The sequence below is a fragment of the Mustela putorius genome, unplaced genomic scaffold, assembly GCF_011764305.1.
Source record: "Mustela putorius furo isolate JIRA1106 unplaced genomic scaffold, ASM1176430v1.1 tig00537227_pilon_pilon_pilon, whole genome shotgun sequence".
Classification (NCBI taxonomy): domain Eukaryota; kingdom Metazoa; phylum Chordata; class Mammalia; order Carnivora; family Mustelidae; genus Mustela; species Mustela putorius.
Window position 1 is genome coordinate 14262368 of NW_025422368.1, and position 16765 is coordinate 14279132.

Genomic DNA, 16765 nt, shown 5'->3' on the forward strand with positions numbered 1-16765 from the left:
CTACTCTCTCCATTTTTTAAATGGCCCCATTCAAAATGTCTCCCATTCCTGTTTCATTATGTGACCTTCCAAGACACTTGAAATGACATTGGAAAGTGAAAGAAAAATTAAAAATAAAAGCGTATTTTTATCATCTCAAACAATATGGGAAAAGATCTAAAGGAAAGAAACTTACCTAACTGTGCTGTCATCATGACTCTGACAGAGTCACAGAAATTCTGAATTATACGTATAATTCGACGAGTTGAAAGATCAAGGAGTAAAATATGGCCTCCTCCAGTTCCTATCCAGAGAGCAGTGTTCTTCTGGAGGCACAGGGTTTTCACCCTCCCAGTATAAGACAGTTTGTGTTTTGATTCTGCATTTACTTTTACCATTTCCTCTCTAAAACCATAAAGAAAGTATACATTCATAGTTTTATCAACAATTAAGAGAGAAAACAGATGTATACCTATATATACACACTACAGATAGCATCTTGAATTATGAATACATGACAGTATATGTTATATACCATTAAAATTCTACAAAACTAGTTTTGCAAAATACAGAATGCTGAAGTAGCTTCCCTACTTGAAACACATTATCAAAGATAACACAATAGCCCCTTAACTTCAAGAAATTCTGAAGTACATTAAATGGATATAATTTTTATAAATAGCAAGCCTATGTAATTCAGTTTTAAAAAAGAATAAATTTGCCCAATATAAATAGAAAGTTATTTTCAAAAGGTTTCCATGAACTCTAAAAGTTATAAAGGAAAATTAAATTTTAGTAATTTACATGTAAAAGATACCAATACCAACCACTAAATTCTTCCCTGAGCCAATGAATAACTCTGACAAAAATGAAGTGTCCAGAAATAAAAGAACTCTAATACTTTTAGACCTTTAAGAAGTAAGAGGAATTCCCAGCATTTCAGAATATATATCTCCTTACCAACCAGTGAAAAATGAAAAGATTCTAGGCAAGTAAACTTTGAAGTGTCATTTTCTAGATATAGGGTATAATCTAAACATTCTCCAGGGTATAAAAAATCTACATGGTAAAAACAAAACAAAAGAAAAAATATAAAGTGGCTAGAAAATAAGGCTCCCATTTCCCAGCAGCAGCACACAAAAGAGGTGTTTGATTTAGAGTCTGAGATTTATGTCTAACATCCTGGATCAGACTAAGAACTGGCTGTCAGGTGTGGTCTTAACCCTTTGTCCTTAGGTAGCTAGTGCACTGGTCAGTCCAGTAGGTTATCCCCCAATTTTTAAAATTGTTTTGTAACTTTATCTTTAGAGCAAAGTATCCTTGCACCTATAGGATAATTATAACTTTGAGAGCTGCCTGGGTGGCTCAGTTGGTTAAGCAACCAATGCCTGGTTTCTGCTCAGGTCATGATCCCAGGTCATAAGATCAAGCCCTGTGTTGGGCTCTGCATTCAGCGAGGAGTCAGTCTGGGATTCTCTCCCTCTGCCCCTCTGCTTGTTCCCCCTCTCTCTCTTCCTCTAAAGTAAAAAATTAAAAATCCTTTAAAAATGTAATAAACATCAATACTGTAACACAACTAGATGTACCATCATCCGTGAACCCAATATGATCACTTTCAGTAATGTACTATTTTTTCATTAGAGAATATTCTTTGTAATACCTTGAAGAAACCATAAATATTATGTTCCTTTTTTTTTTCCAAAATGCAATTTGCTAGATGTTAAGAGATGGTGCTAAAAAGCATTAACAATTTGGTTTCTGAGTTTTTGTTAGTTTTCTAGTTAGAGGCAAAAACAAAGTATAATTAGCCATACTTCCATTCTCTGTGAGAGACCTCTCTCTGTAAAGACAGCTCATACAAGCATAAAATAAAGAACCAATGACATCGTACCTATAGTCAACAATATGTTGTACACCTAAAAATTTGTTAAGAGGGTCAGTGTCAACATTGTATTCTTTCCACAATAAAATACAATTAAAAAAATAATTTACTTTAAAAAGTGCACACAGTCTATTAGTTCACAGAGTTTTTCAGTTTTCTTATCCCGTACTTCCACAAATGGGCTATTCTTCTTAGCAACGTAGAGAGCCGTGTCTACCACCACTGCTATGATGTTGGAATCACTGAAAGCTGCATAAGAAAACCTAGAGGGAAAGAGAGAGTGTCACTACTATTCATTTCTTGCAAACAGATTGGCTACCATAGGCTCTATCTTCATGGCAAGCTCCTAGCTAGCCCTTGAGGCCTAACCTAAATGTCAGCTTTTCTGGAATTCATCCCTGACCTATCAAAATACACCAGTCATTCCCTTTCCCACACCAGTACTAGCTGTAATACGATAGAGCTTATTAAATGTAAAATTGTATTTATTAATTACTGTATCCCTGATACTAGATTGTAACTGTGATTTCTTAAGGATAAGCACCATGTATTTTCTATATAACTCCAATCCAGTAAAGAGTCACCAAGTACCTATCTATCTAGTAGATAGATGGGTAAGTATCTATCTAGAAAAATGCCTGGTTAACAAAAGTAGGCAGTTTGTTAAGCGGCTGGATAGAAGGATGGATGGATGAAGAATGAAGTAACAGAGGAATGAAAAGTCATGAAAAAGTAAAAATGGTTAAAGTTTCAATTCCATCAGATAAATGACACAAAAGTATCACAGGGTGTAAAAAATCTTCAGTTCATCATAGGGCAGGAAGATTTCTTTCCTCTGTCTTTCTTGTCCTGGCAAGGGAAGCAAAAACATGTGTTGCCAGAGAGCCACTACATTTTAGGCAATCCTTGAAGACAGCTCAAACTAATCCAAATATTCCAGAGAATTTTAGAATTTATAAAATACTTTTGTGTGTTATCCTATTTGATCCTCAATAAAAATCTTAGCAAACATTACAGATCTCAATGTTTGTAATTATAGAAAGCTTACAAATGCTAAATAACTTGCTGGAGGCCACATGACTGGCATGGTACAGAAGCAGGACTCTACACAAGGCCTTGGAGGCCTGTGGCTTCAGAGGCCACATCATCCTTCACTACCCATCACGCCTCTGTCAGTGAGCACGGATGACAGTAAGGAGGGTGGTGAGGATGAAGCAGCATCTAATTAGCGATGTGGTAACTGCTTAGCCAGGAGAGAGACCAAGGCAACTGAGAAGAAAGTATTTACATGTGTCTATGAAATCTCTTTTGGGAGATGAACAGAGAGGTTCTGTCTGGTAAAGCATTTATACTCCAAATCTCACATGGAATTATAGAGGGTCGATACCCATGATCTCATAACATGCTCTATGAAATAAGTTTAAAAAAAAAAAAAAAAACCTGGGAGCCCTTCTTTTTAAATATTTTCAGGCTTGGGGGTGCCTGGGTGGCTCAGAGGGTTAAAGCCTCTGCCTCTGCCTCTGCCTCTGCCTCTGGCTCAGGTCATGATCCCAGGGTCCTGGAATCAAGCCAGGCTCTCTGCTCAGCAGGGACCCTGCTTCCTCCTCTCTCTCTGCCTGCCTCTCTGTCTACTTGTAATCTCTCTCTGTCAAATAAATAAATAAAATCTTTTAAAAATATTTTTTTCAGGCTTGTTTAGGCTGGTTAGGAGTGTAAGTTCCAGAATGAGAATAAACTTATCCAAACATTTACCACACACTAGGAAACGAATCTGTGAACAGGACGGAAAACAAAAATTCTCACCCACAAGAATCTACAATATACAGCAGTGTATCTGAACCCCAACTCTACTTCAGAAACACCTGAGAGCTTGAAAAGAAAAATACTGACTCGTGGGCCCCACTCCATGATGCATTCTTCGGATTTAATTGGTCTGAGGTGAGTCTCAGGCAGAAGGTTATTTTCAGCTACTTCATGGTTTCTAAGTGGGGCCAATGCTGAGAACCAGTGGGTCTAGTCTTATTAAGAAAGCATTTTGAAACTTCTTGTTTAACAGCGTGTGAGAGCTGTTGTGAAGGGAAATGAGAGCTGCCATGGGAGAACAAACCCAAGGCACCGAACCTGCGCAGGGGGAATCCTAGACCACCCCTCAGAGGAAGTGACATCTGAATTAAAACCAGCAGGGAACACAGTCATCATACAAGAGAGGGAGAACCACCTTCAGAGGCCAGGGGTAAAAGGAACAGGCTGTCTTTGAGAACTGAGATGATTTCAGTTTGGCTAAAGCTCAGAGGGCGAGGAGGCTGCAAAACATTAATTTAGAGAGGGAAGCGAGCACCTTATAGAGTCTTAAGAAATTTGAAAGTCCCCAGTTAGAATGGCCAAAATTAGCAAGATAGGAAACAACATGTGTTGGAGGGGATGTGGAGAAAGGGGAACCCTCTTCCACTGTTGGTGGGAATGCAAGTTGGTGCAGCCTCTTTGGAGAACAGTGTGGAGATTCCTCAAGAAATTAAAAATAGAACTTCCTTATGACCCTGCAATTGCACTACTGGGTGTTTACCCCAAAGATACAGATGTAGTGAAAAGAAAGGCCATCTGTACCCCAATGTTTATAGCAGCAATGGCCATGGTCGCCAAACTGTGGAAAGAACCAAGATGCCTTTCAACGGACGAATGGATAGGAAGATGTAGTCCATATACAGTATGGAGTATTATGCCTCCATCAGAAAGGACGAATACCCAACTTCTGTAGCAACATGGACGGGACTAGAAGAGATTATGCTGAGTGAAATAAGTCAAGCAGAGAGAGTCAATTATGGTTTCACTTATTTGTGGAGCATAACAAATAGCATGGAAGACATGGGGAGATAGAGAGGAGAAGGGAGTTGGGGGAAATTGGAAGGGAAGGTGAACCATGAGAGACTATGGACTCTGGAAAACAATCTGAGGGTTTTGAAGGGGTGGGGAGTGGGAGGTCGGGCTACCAGCTGGTGGGTATTATAAAGGGCACGGATTGCATGGAGCACTGGGTGTGGTGCAAAAATAATGAATACTATTATGCTGAAAATAAATAAAAAATAAATTAAAAAAAAGAAATTTGAAAGTCATGTAAAAGACAATGGGACACGTGTGACGGGGAGTGTGTATGTGCAGGGGGTGGTTTAAGCAAGAGACTGATTTCAGATTGATTTGCACATTAGAAGAGCCCCTCTGCCTGCAGTGTTGTGAATGGACTGAAGGGGGCAGAACAGGAGGTTGAGAACTGGTTAGAAAGATGCTGTTATTAACATGGCCATCGATGATGGATGACAGCCTGGTCCGCGGAAGCAGAAGTAGGAAAACTGAGAAATACAAGCTTATGAGAGTCAATTAGAAGGAGAGGTAAGTGGACAAAGGAGTCAAGGATTACTCCAGGAATTTTAGTCTGGGGCAACTGGATGGAGATTGAGAAACCAGGATATTCCAAGATAGGGATTTGTGACTCAAAGCTAATAATAATCATAACTAATATTTATTGAGAGCTTTCCAAGTGCTGGGCATTATGTTAGCTCCTTATATTAATATTTTACCTAGTCTTACAAACATCCCCTGGAGTTAGGACATACTATAATTCTCAGGCTAGAGAAGACTGGGTATTTAAGAAGTTCTTGCCCAAGTTTACATATTCAACACATGGCAAAACCAATATTTGAACTAGGATTTATGCTGTTACCCACCAATCTATGCTGTTTCTCCCTGGCGAAGGTAATAAATAAGAACCAAGTGCAATTATTTTATTAAAATAAAACTCTAAAATTTGAAACAACAAATTGGGACAAGGTTTATAGTTATTTTATTTTCACTTGAAAGTGGTTATCACCAACTCTGCTGTAGAGAGGACATCGGTGTAATTATCAAATCTAGACATGACTTTGTTCCCGAGATATAGGTTTCTTACAATCAACACTTAATGGAAGTTATCCTAAACGCATATGTAACACCCACAGATGAAGTAAAAAACTGTTTATTGTCTATCAAATTCATGTTTAATTTGATACAGAGATAATGAAATTGTTAAAAATTTAGATTGATTAGTACTACTAAGATTATCATGGCTGTTCCTATTTTATCCCAAATGTGATGAGGCTGGGTGATGTCTTTAATAGAAAAATAAATAATGCATATCAAAAGTTTTTGCTTAGATGGCAACAGCATTATTGATACAAGCATAAGAAATAAACATGAATTTAAAGTGGTAAATTAATTGTATAGCTAGAAATAACTTACAGCTGATGTGTCTTGGTCTCAATGAGCTTCTGAATGGTGAAATCATCAGAAAACGAGAAAAGTTTTGTGCCACATCCTCCCCACACGATGTTTTTTTCAGCTGAATTCATGGATTCACTCAAACACATCAGTGGAGTACTGACATTTCCTATATTTAGTATCTTCAAAGGAGCGGCTCCTTTACACTTTGCCAAGAAGAGAAACACATTCAACCAACTGAGTATCTGCGAAATGAAAGGCTGTAAAATCTGCTGCACTTTCTAAAAGCCACTTTTCCATTGTAAATGGCTAGAGATCTTAAAATAAAAATTCAAAATACATTTTTCAAAGGATTTATGAAAACACGATTCAAGTAGAATGCAGACCAATTTCTGTACAGGAAATAACCCAGGGATTACGCCCTACTAGTTTGTCTCTCCTTAGGTAATCAGCTTTTTTATAATAAGGAGTATAAATGGGTAGGATATTGGATAAATAGATGGAATCACAGATGCCTCCATGGAGGAAAGAACAAGTGTTTACTGATAAATGAGAATCTGAAAAACAGAAAGTTAAATGATCTCTTCCAGACTAAAGAAAAAGTTTGTGACAAACCAGATTTTTCCCCACATATATTTATAAGGAATTATCACTTCATTTATATAAAAATAGAATTACTTTCTTTTAACATTTTAAATCAGATCTCATTTATCATTTTATCTTTAGTTTATTCATATAAAATGTAGTCAGTCAACAAGTATTTATAGAGGATCTATTTTTATGCAAGACTTTAGGAAAATAAGAAGATGAAAAGCAAGATTTATGATCCTTGCTCTTAGGGAGTTTACATCACTTAAAAGAGGGGTGGAAATAAGCATATATAAAATAAAAAACTTAAAAATTTTTTGATGTAGAACGGATTCAACATTTACCTTAACAGTTTTATCTTCAAAAATGGCTAAATTGCCATCAGCAGTTCCCACCAGAAGAAAGTTTTTTTGCTTGCTGAAAGAAAAAATGTCAATATTGTTATAAAAATAATGCTGATACTGACCAAGATGGCTGTTACATTCCCCTCCAGGCTGACTAAACTTTAGACAGGTTTCTATGTGATTATGGATCCCTGACCTCTCTTTTCTTTGGGTATTTATTTAGAAAACTTAACAATTGTAAATTATTTCTCTGCGGATTTGAGATACAAATCCTCCCAGCCTCTTATCAGTTTTAAGGCTCAGGCATGTCTCTCTCCGGAACGAGGAGGCTTCCTTTTGAAATGTAATCATCAAGAAAGGCAGGGCTGCATCTCCCAGTCTCTATGGAACCGTAGGAACCTCACTTCAATAATGCAACTAATGAATATTTGAACACTACATCAAAAACTTATGATGTACTATATGCTGGCTAAGTGAATATAATAAAAAAAAATAAAATAAAATAGCAACAATTAGCAAACAACGATGGCCTAATCACATGGACCCCCCCCTCCACACAAGAAGTCATCCAGTATTTTTCCATTAGCTCATCCCAGTGTTGAAAACACTCCCATCTTTTGTTTCAGCAGAGTTGAGTTCAATTTCTGTCCCTGATTGAAAAAAATCTTAAATAAAGTCTTCCTGACCAATTAAATGCCACCTGATGAAATTTTTGACAATATCCAAATAATTTCAACTTCAAAAGTGCCAGTGGACTTTATATATCAGCTGCCAAAAACTTGAGTTTCACATTTTTCTAATATTTATTTTCCAGTATTGACTTAAACCAGAGCAATACATGGGGTATGATCTTAATGACTCCAGGAAATCATCCTGCCCCAACTATTACAGCAATCAACCCGTTACTCACAACTGCAATCCTACCATTTGGATAAACTCCTTGGAAATGAGATCCCTGCAACTAATAATGGTTGAGTCACCTACTAATAACTTATGCATTCATTTATTGGATATTTTCTCAATTTGATAGTGAATTGATATGTTTAAACCAGCACATAACAGGCTATTTATAATTTAAAAAAAAAAAAAAGGATAAAGGAAAACTCATCCCTGAAGAGAACCTACAAAGAAAAATAAACTGATGTGAGGGCTGGTAAGGAAATAGACCAGAGCTGAAGTAACACCAGCGGTAAGGCACAGAAATATGTTAAAAATTAGCAGTTTTTGCCACACAATTCAGTCATCAAAAATATTTGTAATTTTCTCCCACAGATCAAATTCACTATGGCACCTTTGCTTGGGAAAGGGATTGCAATACAAGCAAGTCACAGAATCGGTCATCTTTCCAAGAGTATGTCTCTTATCCCCATCTTCGGTATTGATGACCAGGAGCATGCCAGACTGTGTCCCACAAACTATCCAGCTTTCCTTTTCCGCAGGAAGAGGCACCAAAGCTAGGCACAGTATTCTACTATCAATAACTTCCTGTTTAAAAAATAAAAATAAAAAAGAAATCACAGTTTGAAGAACTTGATTCAAACTTCAGTGACTAGAATTTGAATAGAATGAAAATATTGTCATCCAGACATTTAACTCATTTTATTCTCTTGCTCTTAATTTTAAAAAACAATCACAATTTTACTTAACCTTTCAACAATAAATGAGTTAACTGGCAAACAATTTTGCCCACCTAAAATGCATCAAAAACTAGAATAAAAATTGTAATTTGCTTTTCGGTATCACTATTTCTCACTCCGTCAAAATAAGATGAGGGAACTGTTCAACTTTAAGAATAATGATTAGGCATAACATCTATTTAGTAAGGCAACAGTCAAAATATTAGGTTATTTTTTAAGTTTAAAAAATTATCTTATATTTGCTAATACAATTTATTGATCCATTTTATAAAGTTGGGTTCAGATTTCTTCTCAGTCATGACCAACTGCTACATGGGAATGAAACACTGGCTCCCTGGAGAGATCAATCACGTGCTCCTGTTCACACCCCAGAATTCCTCATGACTAAAGACTGAGTTTCCTTAGAAACTACATTTTTTGGAATTTCTTCCCCTGTTCTTTTTGTCTTCCTTCACTTCCTTAAAAGTTACTCTTTCCTTTGGGGCACCTGGGTGGCTCAGTGGGTTGAGCCTCTGCCTTCAGCTCAGGTCATGATTTCAGGGTCCTGGGATCAAGCCCTACATCGGGCTCTCTGCTCAGCAGGGAGCCTGCTTTCCCCACCTCTCTCTCTGCCTACTGCTCTGCGTGCTTGTGATCTCTCTCTCCCTCTGTCAAATAAATAAAATCTTTAAAAAAAAAAAAGTTACTCTCTCCTTAAATCACTTGTATAAGAAACTCTGTCTCAGGCTATTTCTAGGGATCCTAACCTAAGACACACATATATACTATGCTTTTGAAACAAAACACAGACTATTTAATTTCATGTAAATCCTCTTGTTCTACCAGAAAACTAAGTAATACTCCTATATTGCTTTCACTTAATTTCTTCCAAAGTAACTTTTTACACTCATACATGGTTTAACATCATCCACAAAATAAATTTTTTAAAGTATCTGTAACTTAAAGGGCACTTGAATTTACCTCAGAAGTCTGTTTTTCTGTATTTAAGTCAAGAAATAAGAGTTGTCCTTTGTCACGGTGTCCACAGCCCAGCCAGATGCTTGCATTCTTGCTGTTATGATTTGTAGCGACCATGCATTCAACGCTAAAGTTTTTAGGTATTGATATATGCCTCATCAGACAGATTAACTCAGCTGAATTCAAAATGTCAAAGACCTGAGAAAGTTTAAAAATAACAAAATAATGCATATCAAGTTAACATATGTCCTCTTGAAAGATCATATTATTGTGCATAATGTAGAACGACATGCTATAGCTCTATCAAGAAAAATCTAAACCTCTTCAACTGAGATGCAAGCCAAGCAAAGGATAAATAATCCAAACTACAGATAAAATTAAGTTAAAATAATACTTATTTTTAGACTAAGCACAAGACAGACTCTTTTGTCTGTATGGTATGTTTTGTAACTTAAAAAAACAGAAAATCTCAAAAGTGCCAACCGAACAGAAATTTGGCAGTCAGGAGCTGTTCTTCACCCAGTTCAATACTGCAGAGCTACACCATGTTACAGATGAACACAGGCCACCAATGAATGGAACAGACCTTCTGCCAAGCGAAAGGAAAAGAACTTTTGATCTGTGGTAATGAAATTCACAAGTCACTTCTAGATTCTGTTTTCATGTTTTTCTTTGAAACACTAAAGAACTAGAGTGACAGGGGAGTGGGTGGGGACCACTGTAAGGAAACAGAACCAGGACTCAGGAAACTGGAATTAGAACCATGACACAGCCACCAGGAGACATCACCTCGCACCTGCCAGAATGGCTAGCATCAAAAAGACAAGAAGTAAGAAGTGCTGGCAAGAATGTGGAGGAAAAGGAAACTTAGTGCACTGTTGGTGGAATGTAAATTGCTGCAACCACTATGGAAAACAGCATGCAGGTTCCTCAAAAAATCAAGAACAGAGCTACCATGGAACTTCTTTCTGGGTATATACCTAAAGGAAATGAAATCATTATCTTTAAAAGTTATCTGCACCTCCATGTTCATTGCAGCATTATTCCTAACAGCCAAAACGTAGATATAACCTAAGTGTCCATCAGTGGATCAATGAATAAAGAAAATATGATATATATGTATGTTTGTGTGTGAGTACACACACACACACACACACACACACACACACACACTGGAATATTATTCAGCCATAAATAAGAAGGAAATTCTGCCATTTGTGACAACATAGATGGACCTTGAGGGCATAATGCTCAGAGACAAGTACTGTATGGTATCACTTATACATGGAAACTAAAATACAATAAAATAAAATAAACAAAATCAAACAAGCTTCTAGATACAGGAAACAGACTACAGACTGGTGGTTGCCAGAGGCAGGGTATGGGAGGGGGTAAAATGGATGAAGGGGTTCAAAAGTTACAAAATTCCCGTTATAAGATAGGAATGTAGTGTGTAGCATGGGGACTAAAGTTAGCAATACTATACAGTATATTTGAAAGTTGCTAAGAGAGTAGATCCTAAAAGTTCTTATCACAAGAAAAAAATTTATAACTTATGAGGTAATGGATGTTAACAAAACTTATTGCAGTAATAATTTCATAATATATACATGCAAATCATCATGTAGTACACCTAGAAGCTAATACAGTGTCTATGTCAATTATATCTTAACAAAACCAGGGATGGGGGGGAAGGTAGGGGAAGTAGCCAAGATAACTACATAATGTTTGTTGAAGTCAGTGTATGTACTCAGCTATTTTTGAGTAGAAATTTTAAAGGTGAACAAAAATTTTTCAAAAAGTTATGATACAAAATCAAGAGTCCACAACATAAAGAGGGTTCTTGTTTTGATCTATTAAAATCTGTCTCAGTTCAAAACATAGCAAGAAAACTATTTCTGACAATATGGTGGAAAATGTTAGTTGGACAAACCACCCATCTAAAAGCAATTTAAAATGCTAAGAAAATTATTTTTTTAACCTCTTAAAAATCTTAAAAATCTCACAACGTCTTAAGGACTTACCAGGCCAAAATATTAGTGAAAGAATCTAGTGAAAGACAGAGAGGTCAACCATACACTCAAGTCAGATATTTCCTTAACTGCACTTATCTACCGAAGGCAAACTGATGTGTGGTTTTCAATATCTTGTCAGCCAGTGAGAAGGAAGTTTAAATCTAGAGCCTGCTCAAAGTGGAGTCCAATGAAGGTCTGTTCCCAAAGGGCTACATATTTAGAGTAAATGAGAAACAGAAATAAAGCCGCCCCATGCTTCCACTTTCTCTGAGAAAAGCAAAGGTGCCTGGGACTTTACAGATAAAGGGCAAGGAGAGAAAAGAACCCTAAGAAATTGTTATCCACAAGCTTGCTCTCAAGAAGATTTATAGACCAGATTCCCATCTGGGAATAGTTAAAAACAAAAAAACAAAAACAAAAACAAAAAAAACCCTCAAGCCAGGAATTGAGTTTAAAGCAATTTGCAGCAAGAAAACTGAGAAAAAAAATGCAAAAGATCTGTATGCAAAATTATAAAACTATGTTGAAAAACACTTGAGAAAACATTATTAGGAAGATAACCCACATTCAAGAATAGAACAACTTAATATCACAGAGAATCCTCCCCAAATTGTCTGCAGATTCATTGCAAGTACAAACCAAATCACAGCAGGCTTTTTCATAAAAGTTGACAATGTGATTTTTAAATTTATATGGAAAAACTAAGCCCAAGAATAGCTAACATATTCCTAGAGGAGAAAAATAAAGAAAGAAAGGAGAACTCATAAAGTGGCAGAAATTAAGACAGGATAGTATTAGAGGAAGAACAGACAAGTTGACCAATGCAAGAGAATACATGTGTGGGTGTGTGTGTATCTGATAAATTATAAAGTGAAAATGCTGGGGTGTGTGTGGGGGGAAGAGATCAACAGGAAAAAAGGGAAGAAACTATTTAATAGATGAAGCTGGAAAATTCAGCTACCCATATGGGAAAAAGGAAACTGGATTCAGATAAAAAAAATGTCAATTCTTGACGGGAGAACTTCAATGTCAAAAGCAAAACTTTTAACCATTTTGATAAAACCATAGGTAAATATTTTTGTGACTCTGGCAGAGATAAGGACTTCTTAAAACAGGGCCCCAGGGCACCTGTGTGGCTAAGATGGTTAAGTGTCTGCCTTCGGCTCAGGTCGTGATCCCAGGGTCCTGGGACTGAGTCCCAAATTGGGCTCTCTGCTTGTCAGGGAGTTTACTACTCCCTCTGACCCTCTCCCCAACTCATGCTTCCCATCTCTCTCTTTCTCTCTCACTCTCTCCCTCTCCCCCTCCCAAAAGTAAATAAAATCTTACAAAAAAAAAAAATAGGATTCCAAAAGTAATAACCATAAAGAGTGTTGTTAAATTTATCTGTATTAAAAATTAAAATATTCTGTTCATCAAAAGGCACTCTACAGGAAATAAAAAGGCAAACCACAAATAGGGAAAAGAAATTTGCAATATGTATAACCAACAAAGGATTAGTACTTCTTTTTTCTTTTTCTTAATTCATCTGTATGCAAATAATCCAATAGGAAAATGGGCAAAGTAATGAACAGGCATTTCCTAGAGGATTAAACATATATAACCAAAGAACATATAAAGAGATGGTCATCTTTGTTAGTAATTAGGAAAATGCAAATCAATGCAGAAGACTACATATCTGGAAAAATTAAGAACTTAGACGGTACTAAATTTAGGGAGAATATATAGAGAAATGTTTACCCTAACATATAGATGATTAAAGTATTAAGCTGGTAGAACTTCTTCAGAAAACAATATGGATAGTCACATATGCTACAATCCTGCAATTTAATTTCTAGGTCTATATATCACAAAGCAATTCTCATATATTCTGGACTAGGAGAGGGTACAAACATGTTCATAATAGCAAAAAACTGGAAATAATACCAATACCCACAGACATGGTCATGGGTACATATAATGCTTCTCAAACAGTGGAATGGAATAGTGTGAAAATAACCAAACGCTATGTTTAACAACCTCAGTAAAGCTTGCAAAATAAGGTTGGGAGAACAATGAAAATATTTCAGAACACGATATGACTATAATTCCATTTTAAATAAAAGATGAATATAGGAAAACCAAACTGGGTAGCAAACATAAAGAAAAGCAAGGATTATCTCAAAAGTCAGCAAAGTGGAAAAAAAAAAAAAAGTCAGCGAAGTGGTAACGTCTATAGGGAAAAGAAAGTGATGCAATCAGAAAGAAGCATACAGGACTCCTGGGTGTTGGCAATGCTCTTTATTTTGTGCCATGGGTGGCAGGAGATACAGAAGTTTTGTTTTATCACTCTTTGTGGTGTGTGTGTGTTTATTTATATATTTGAATATATATATATATATATATATATGAAAAATTACATATGGGTACATACATATACTGGATGTTCTATAAAAAATATAGATAAATTTTTACTGTAAGAGTACCTGGGCAGAAGTAGGCCTTTCTTGAGGATTTTCCTTCAAACACTTTTTAATTAACTTCTCAACCATGGGCCATGGGGCACAGCCATATTCTTTAACTGGATCTAAAACATTCAAAAACATATTGTGCTACAACATTAGACAAAGCAGAACAATTACTTTGTTTCCTTTTCAGCGTATGTGAGAGGTCCAGACCATGCAAAGGGAAACACTGATCTCCTTAATCCTGTATTTAGTTTGGATCTACTTATATCACAAACTTAAAGTGATTTTGTTAACTTTATCTCTACTAGTGACATCAAAAAAGACTACCTGATCTTTTATTATATAAAAAAGACACAAATACTGATTGAATAAAATAAGAGATTTTTCAGTTCACACCTGCATTTCACATATACTTTGAAGGTATTCTTGCTCGTATAATAATTAGACTTCTATGGAAGTACTTTTTATTTTAATATTTAAAGTTGGCAAGCATTTAATCCTCATACCCCACAGTAGGTTTTTGCATATTTCTTTTTTACAAGAGGTATAACATTCTTCCAGATGGCATAAACTAGAGATCTGGGAACTGTCACTGTACAGCTAACCAGTGAAATTAGGGCAATGACCCAGATTGTGTTGAAAGTTTATCCAAATAATAATAAATTTCCTTTTGCCAGGAATCTTTTAAAGATCCCTCCGAAGGAGGTAGGTGAAACTATATCCCCTGTACTTGGCACATAGCATATACTCATAAATAAATATTTAAGTGAAAGTGAAAGCAGAAAATATGAGAAAAAATTTAAAAGAGTACTTTGTAGGGGGAACTGAAGTAACAGTTCAAGGATGAATGACAATGTCCTAGAATTTTCTAAAAGCATGAGACAACCAATATGAGATCTGATTTCATTAAACAATCATTTGCTAATTCTTATTAATATTTATTACTAAAAATAATTGCTATACATAATTCAAGCTTCTAGTCCTGCATATAAATCATCTCCCTCCAAGAAAATGAACATACTCCAGGCTAATGAGCACATAGTTACTCTTCAGGAGCATAGAAGTCACTAAGCATGGAGCTCTAAGAGCAATGTTATTTCTGAATATTCTTCTAAGTATAATATCAAATACATCAATTTTAATTTGGGATTTTTTTTTAAGCCCAAAACTGCTATCTTTCTCATATGATTTCCATTAATGTGTCACAGGATTTAAGAATATTCATGCACTAAACAAAAACTCATCAGTTGTGAAGTGAATTAAATATACAACTACAATTAAATAACTTGGAAATAAAGCTGCTGTTATAAAAAAATAATCTTTATTGTAGATAAAACTTACCAGGTAATTTTCCTTGTATTGCCAGTTCATCAAACTCATTTGGAAACTTCAAACCCTCTGCTATTCTACCTCCAGTTGTCAAAATGTCATAGAGTAGTAAACCAAATGAATAAACATCAGCTTGTTGGTTATAAATAACATTTCCTCTAGCAACTTCAGGTGCACGAAACCCTGAAAGTAAGCAGATGTATTAATAAATATGCCTAACACCGGGCTCATATGCCCAAGGAGGCATATTCTTAGGTAGAGATGTTGATGAAGAGTCAAGGAGATGAGTTCTAAATCAAGCCATGTCCTTTCTGTAAGGAGATACGTAGATCAAGGCAATTAACAGCCTTGTGCTGACATTTCACCCCAAAATCGCTCTAGAAAAATAGTAAGGATAAACGTTCAATAATTATTAAGTAATGTTTCATATTTAAAGCAATTAAGCTTAATCAGGGGGGAAAAAAGAACCCTACATCATTTTCCTCATTCCTAAAAACACCATTCCCAGGGAAGTATTTCAAACAAAGGAGAGGCCAGGAGGGCACTATTTCTAGACTTTACTCCAAGTCACTTTAACGTGACTGAAGTTTAATGCCTTCATTATTTTCAGAACTTGTGACTCCATTCCTTATACCCAAATGGAAAAATGAAAATAAAACCACAACTAATGTAAAACAACACCTCAGGTGTTGGTTCATGACTAAAATTCTTTTAAAGGGAAATCAAACTTTTCATCTCACAATAGATATAAATCACTTTTAAATTCTTCACAAAAAAAAAGAGTAATTTCAACATGATTCATAAGAGTAAAAATATCAGCAATCTAATGAAATCTATCAGAGGAAATTGGTTAAATGATGTGCACTACACATTAACTTAAAAATCATTTTTAAGATGACATGCTATAATGTAAACAAAAAGAAAATGTAGGATATAATTCTGCAAGGACAGAAAGTTATCAAATGTTGTAAAACAAATCAACTGAGTTAATTTTTTTAGCTATGATAATCGTATTGTGATTATGAAAACAAACATTCTTATTCTTTTTTTTTTATTATTTGACAAAGAGAGAGAGAGAGGAAGAAAGAGAGAAAGAGAGAAGCAGAGGGAGAGGGAGCAGCTCCCTGCTCAGCAGGGAGTCTGATGCAGGACTCAGTCCCAGTACCCCAGGAGCATGACCGGAGCTTAACCCACTTTGACCACAGCTTAACCCATTGAGCCACAGGGCGCCCCCCAACATCCTTATTCTAAGGAAATATTTGTCTGTTTGTTTAGGCATAGCAACATAATGTTTGTGATTTAATTTCAAAGTCTCAAGTTCTTACACAAAGAAAGCCAA

The 16765-nt window shown here is 35.9% G+C and overlaps 1 protein-coding gene across 3 annotated transcripts in view; it reads right to left on the bottom strand.

Moving 5' to 3' along the window:
- The window catches only part of LRRK2 (leucine rich repeat kinase 2), a 132258-nt gene that overhangs the window by 3691 nt on the left and 111802 nt on the right, over window positions 1-16765 (bottom strand). The window contains exons 42-49 of one of the 3 annotated variants that reach the window (XM_004771843.3): window positions 15439-15609; window positions 14116-14216; window positions 9639-9833; window positions 8333-8526; window positions 7042-7114; window positions 6131-6315; window positions 1972-2124; window positions 176-384 (exon numbers count right to left, since the gene is read on the bottom strand). In XM_004771843.3, coding sequence (XP_004771900.1) covers window positions 176-384; window positions 1972-2124; window positions 6131-6315; window positions 7042-7114; window positions 8333-8526; window positions 9639-9833; window positions 14116-14216; window positions 15439-15609 — 1281 coding nt within the window. The other 2 variants (XM_045073212.1, XM_045073213.1) reach the window with 2 other exon arrangements.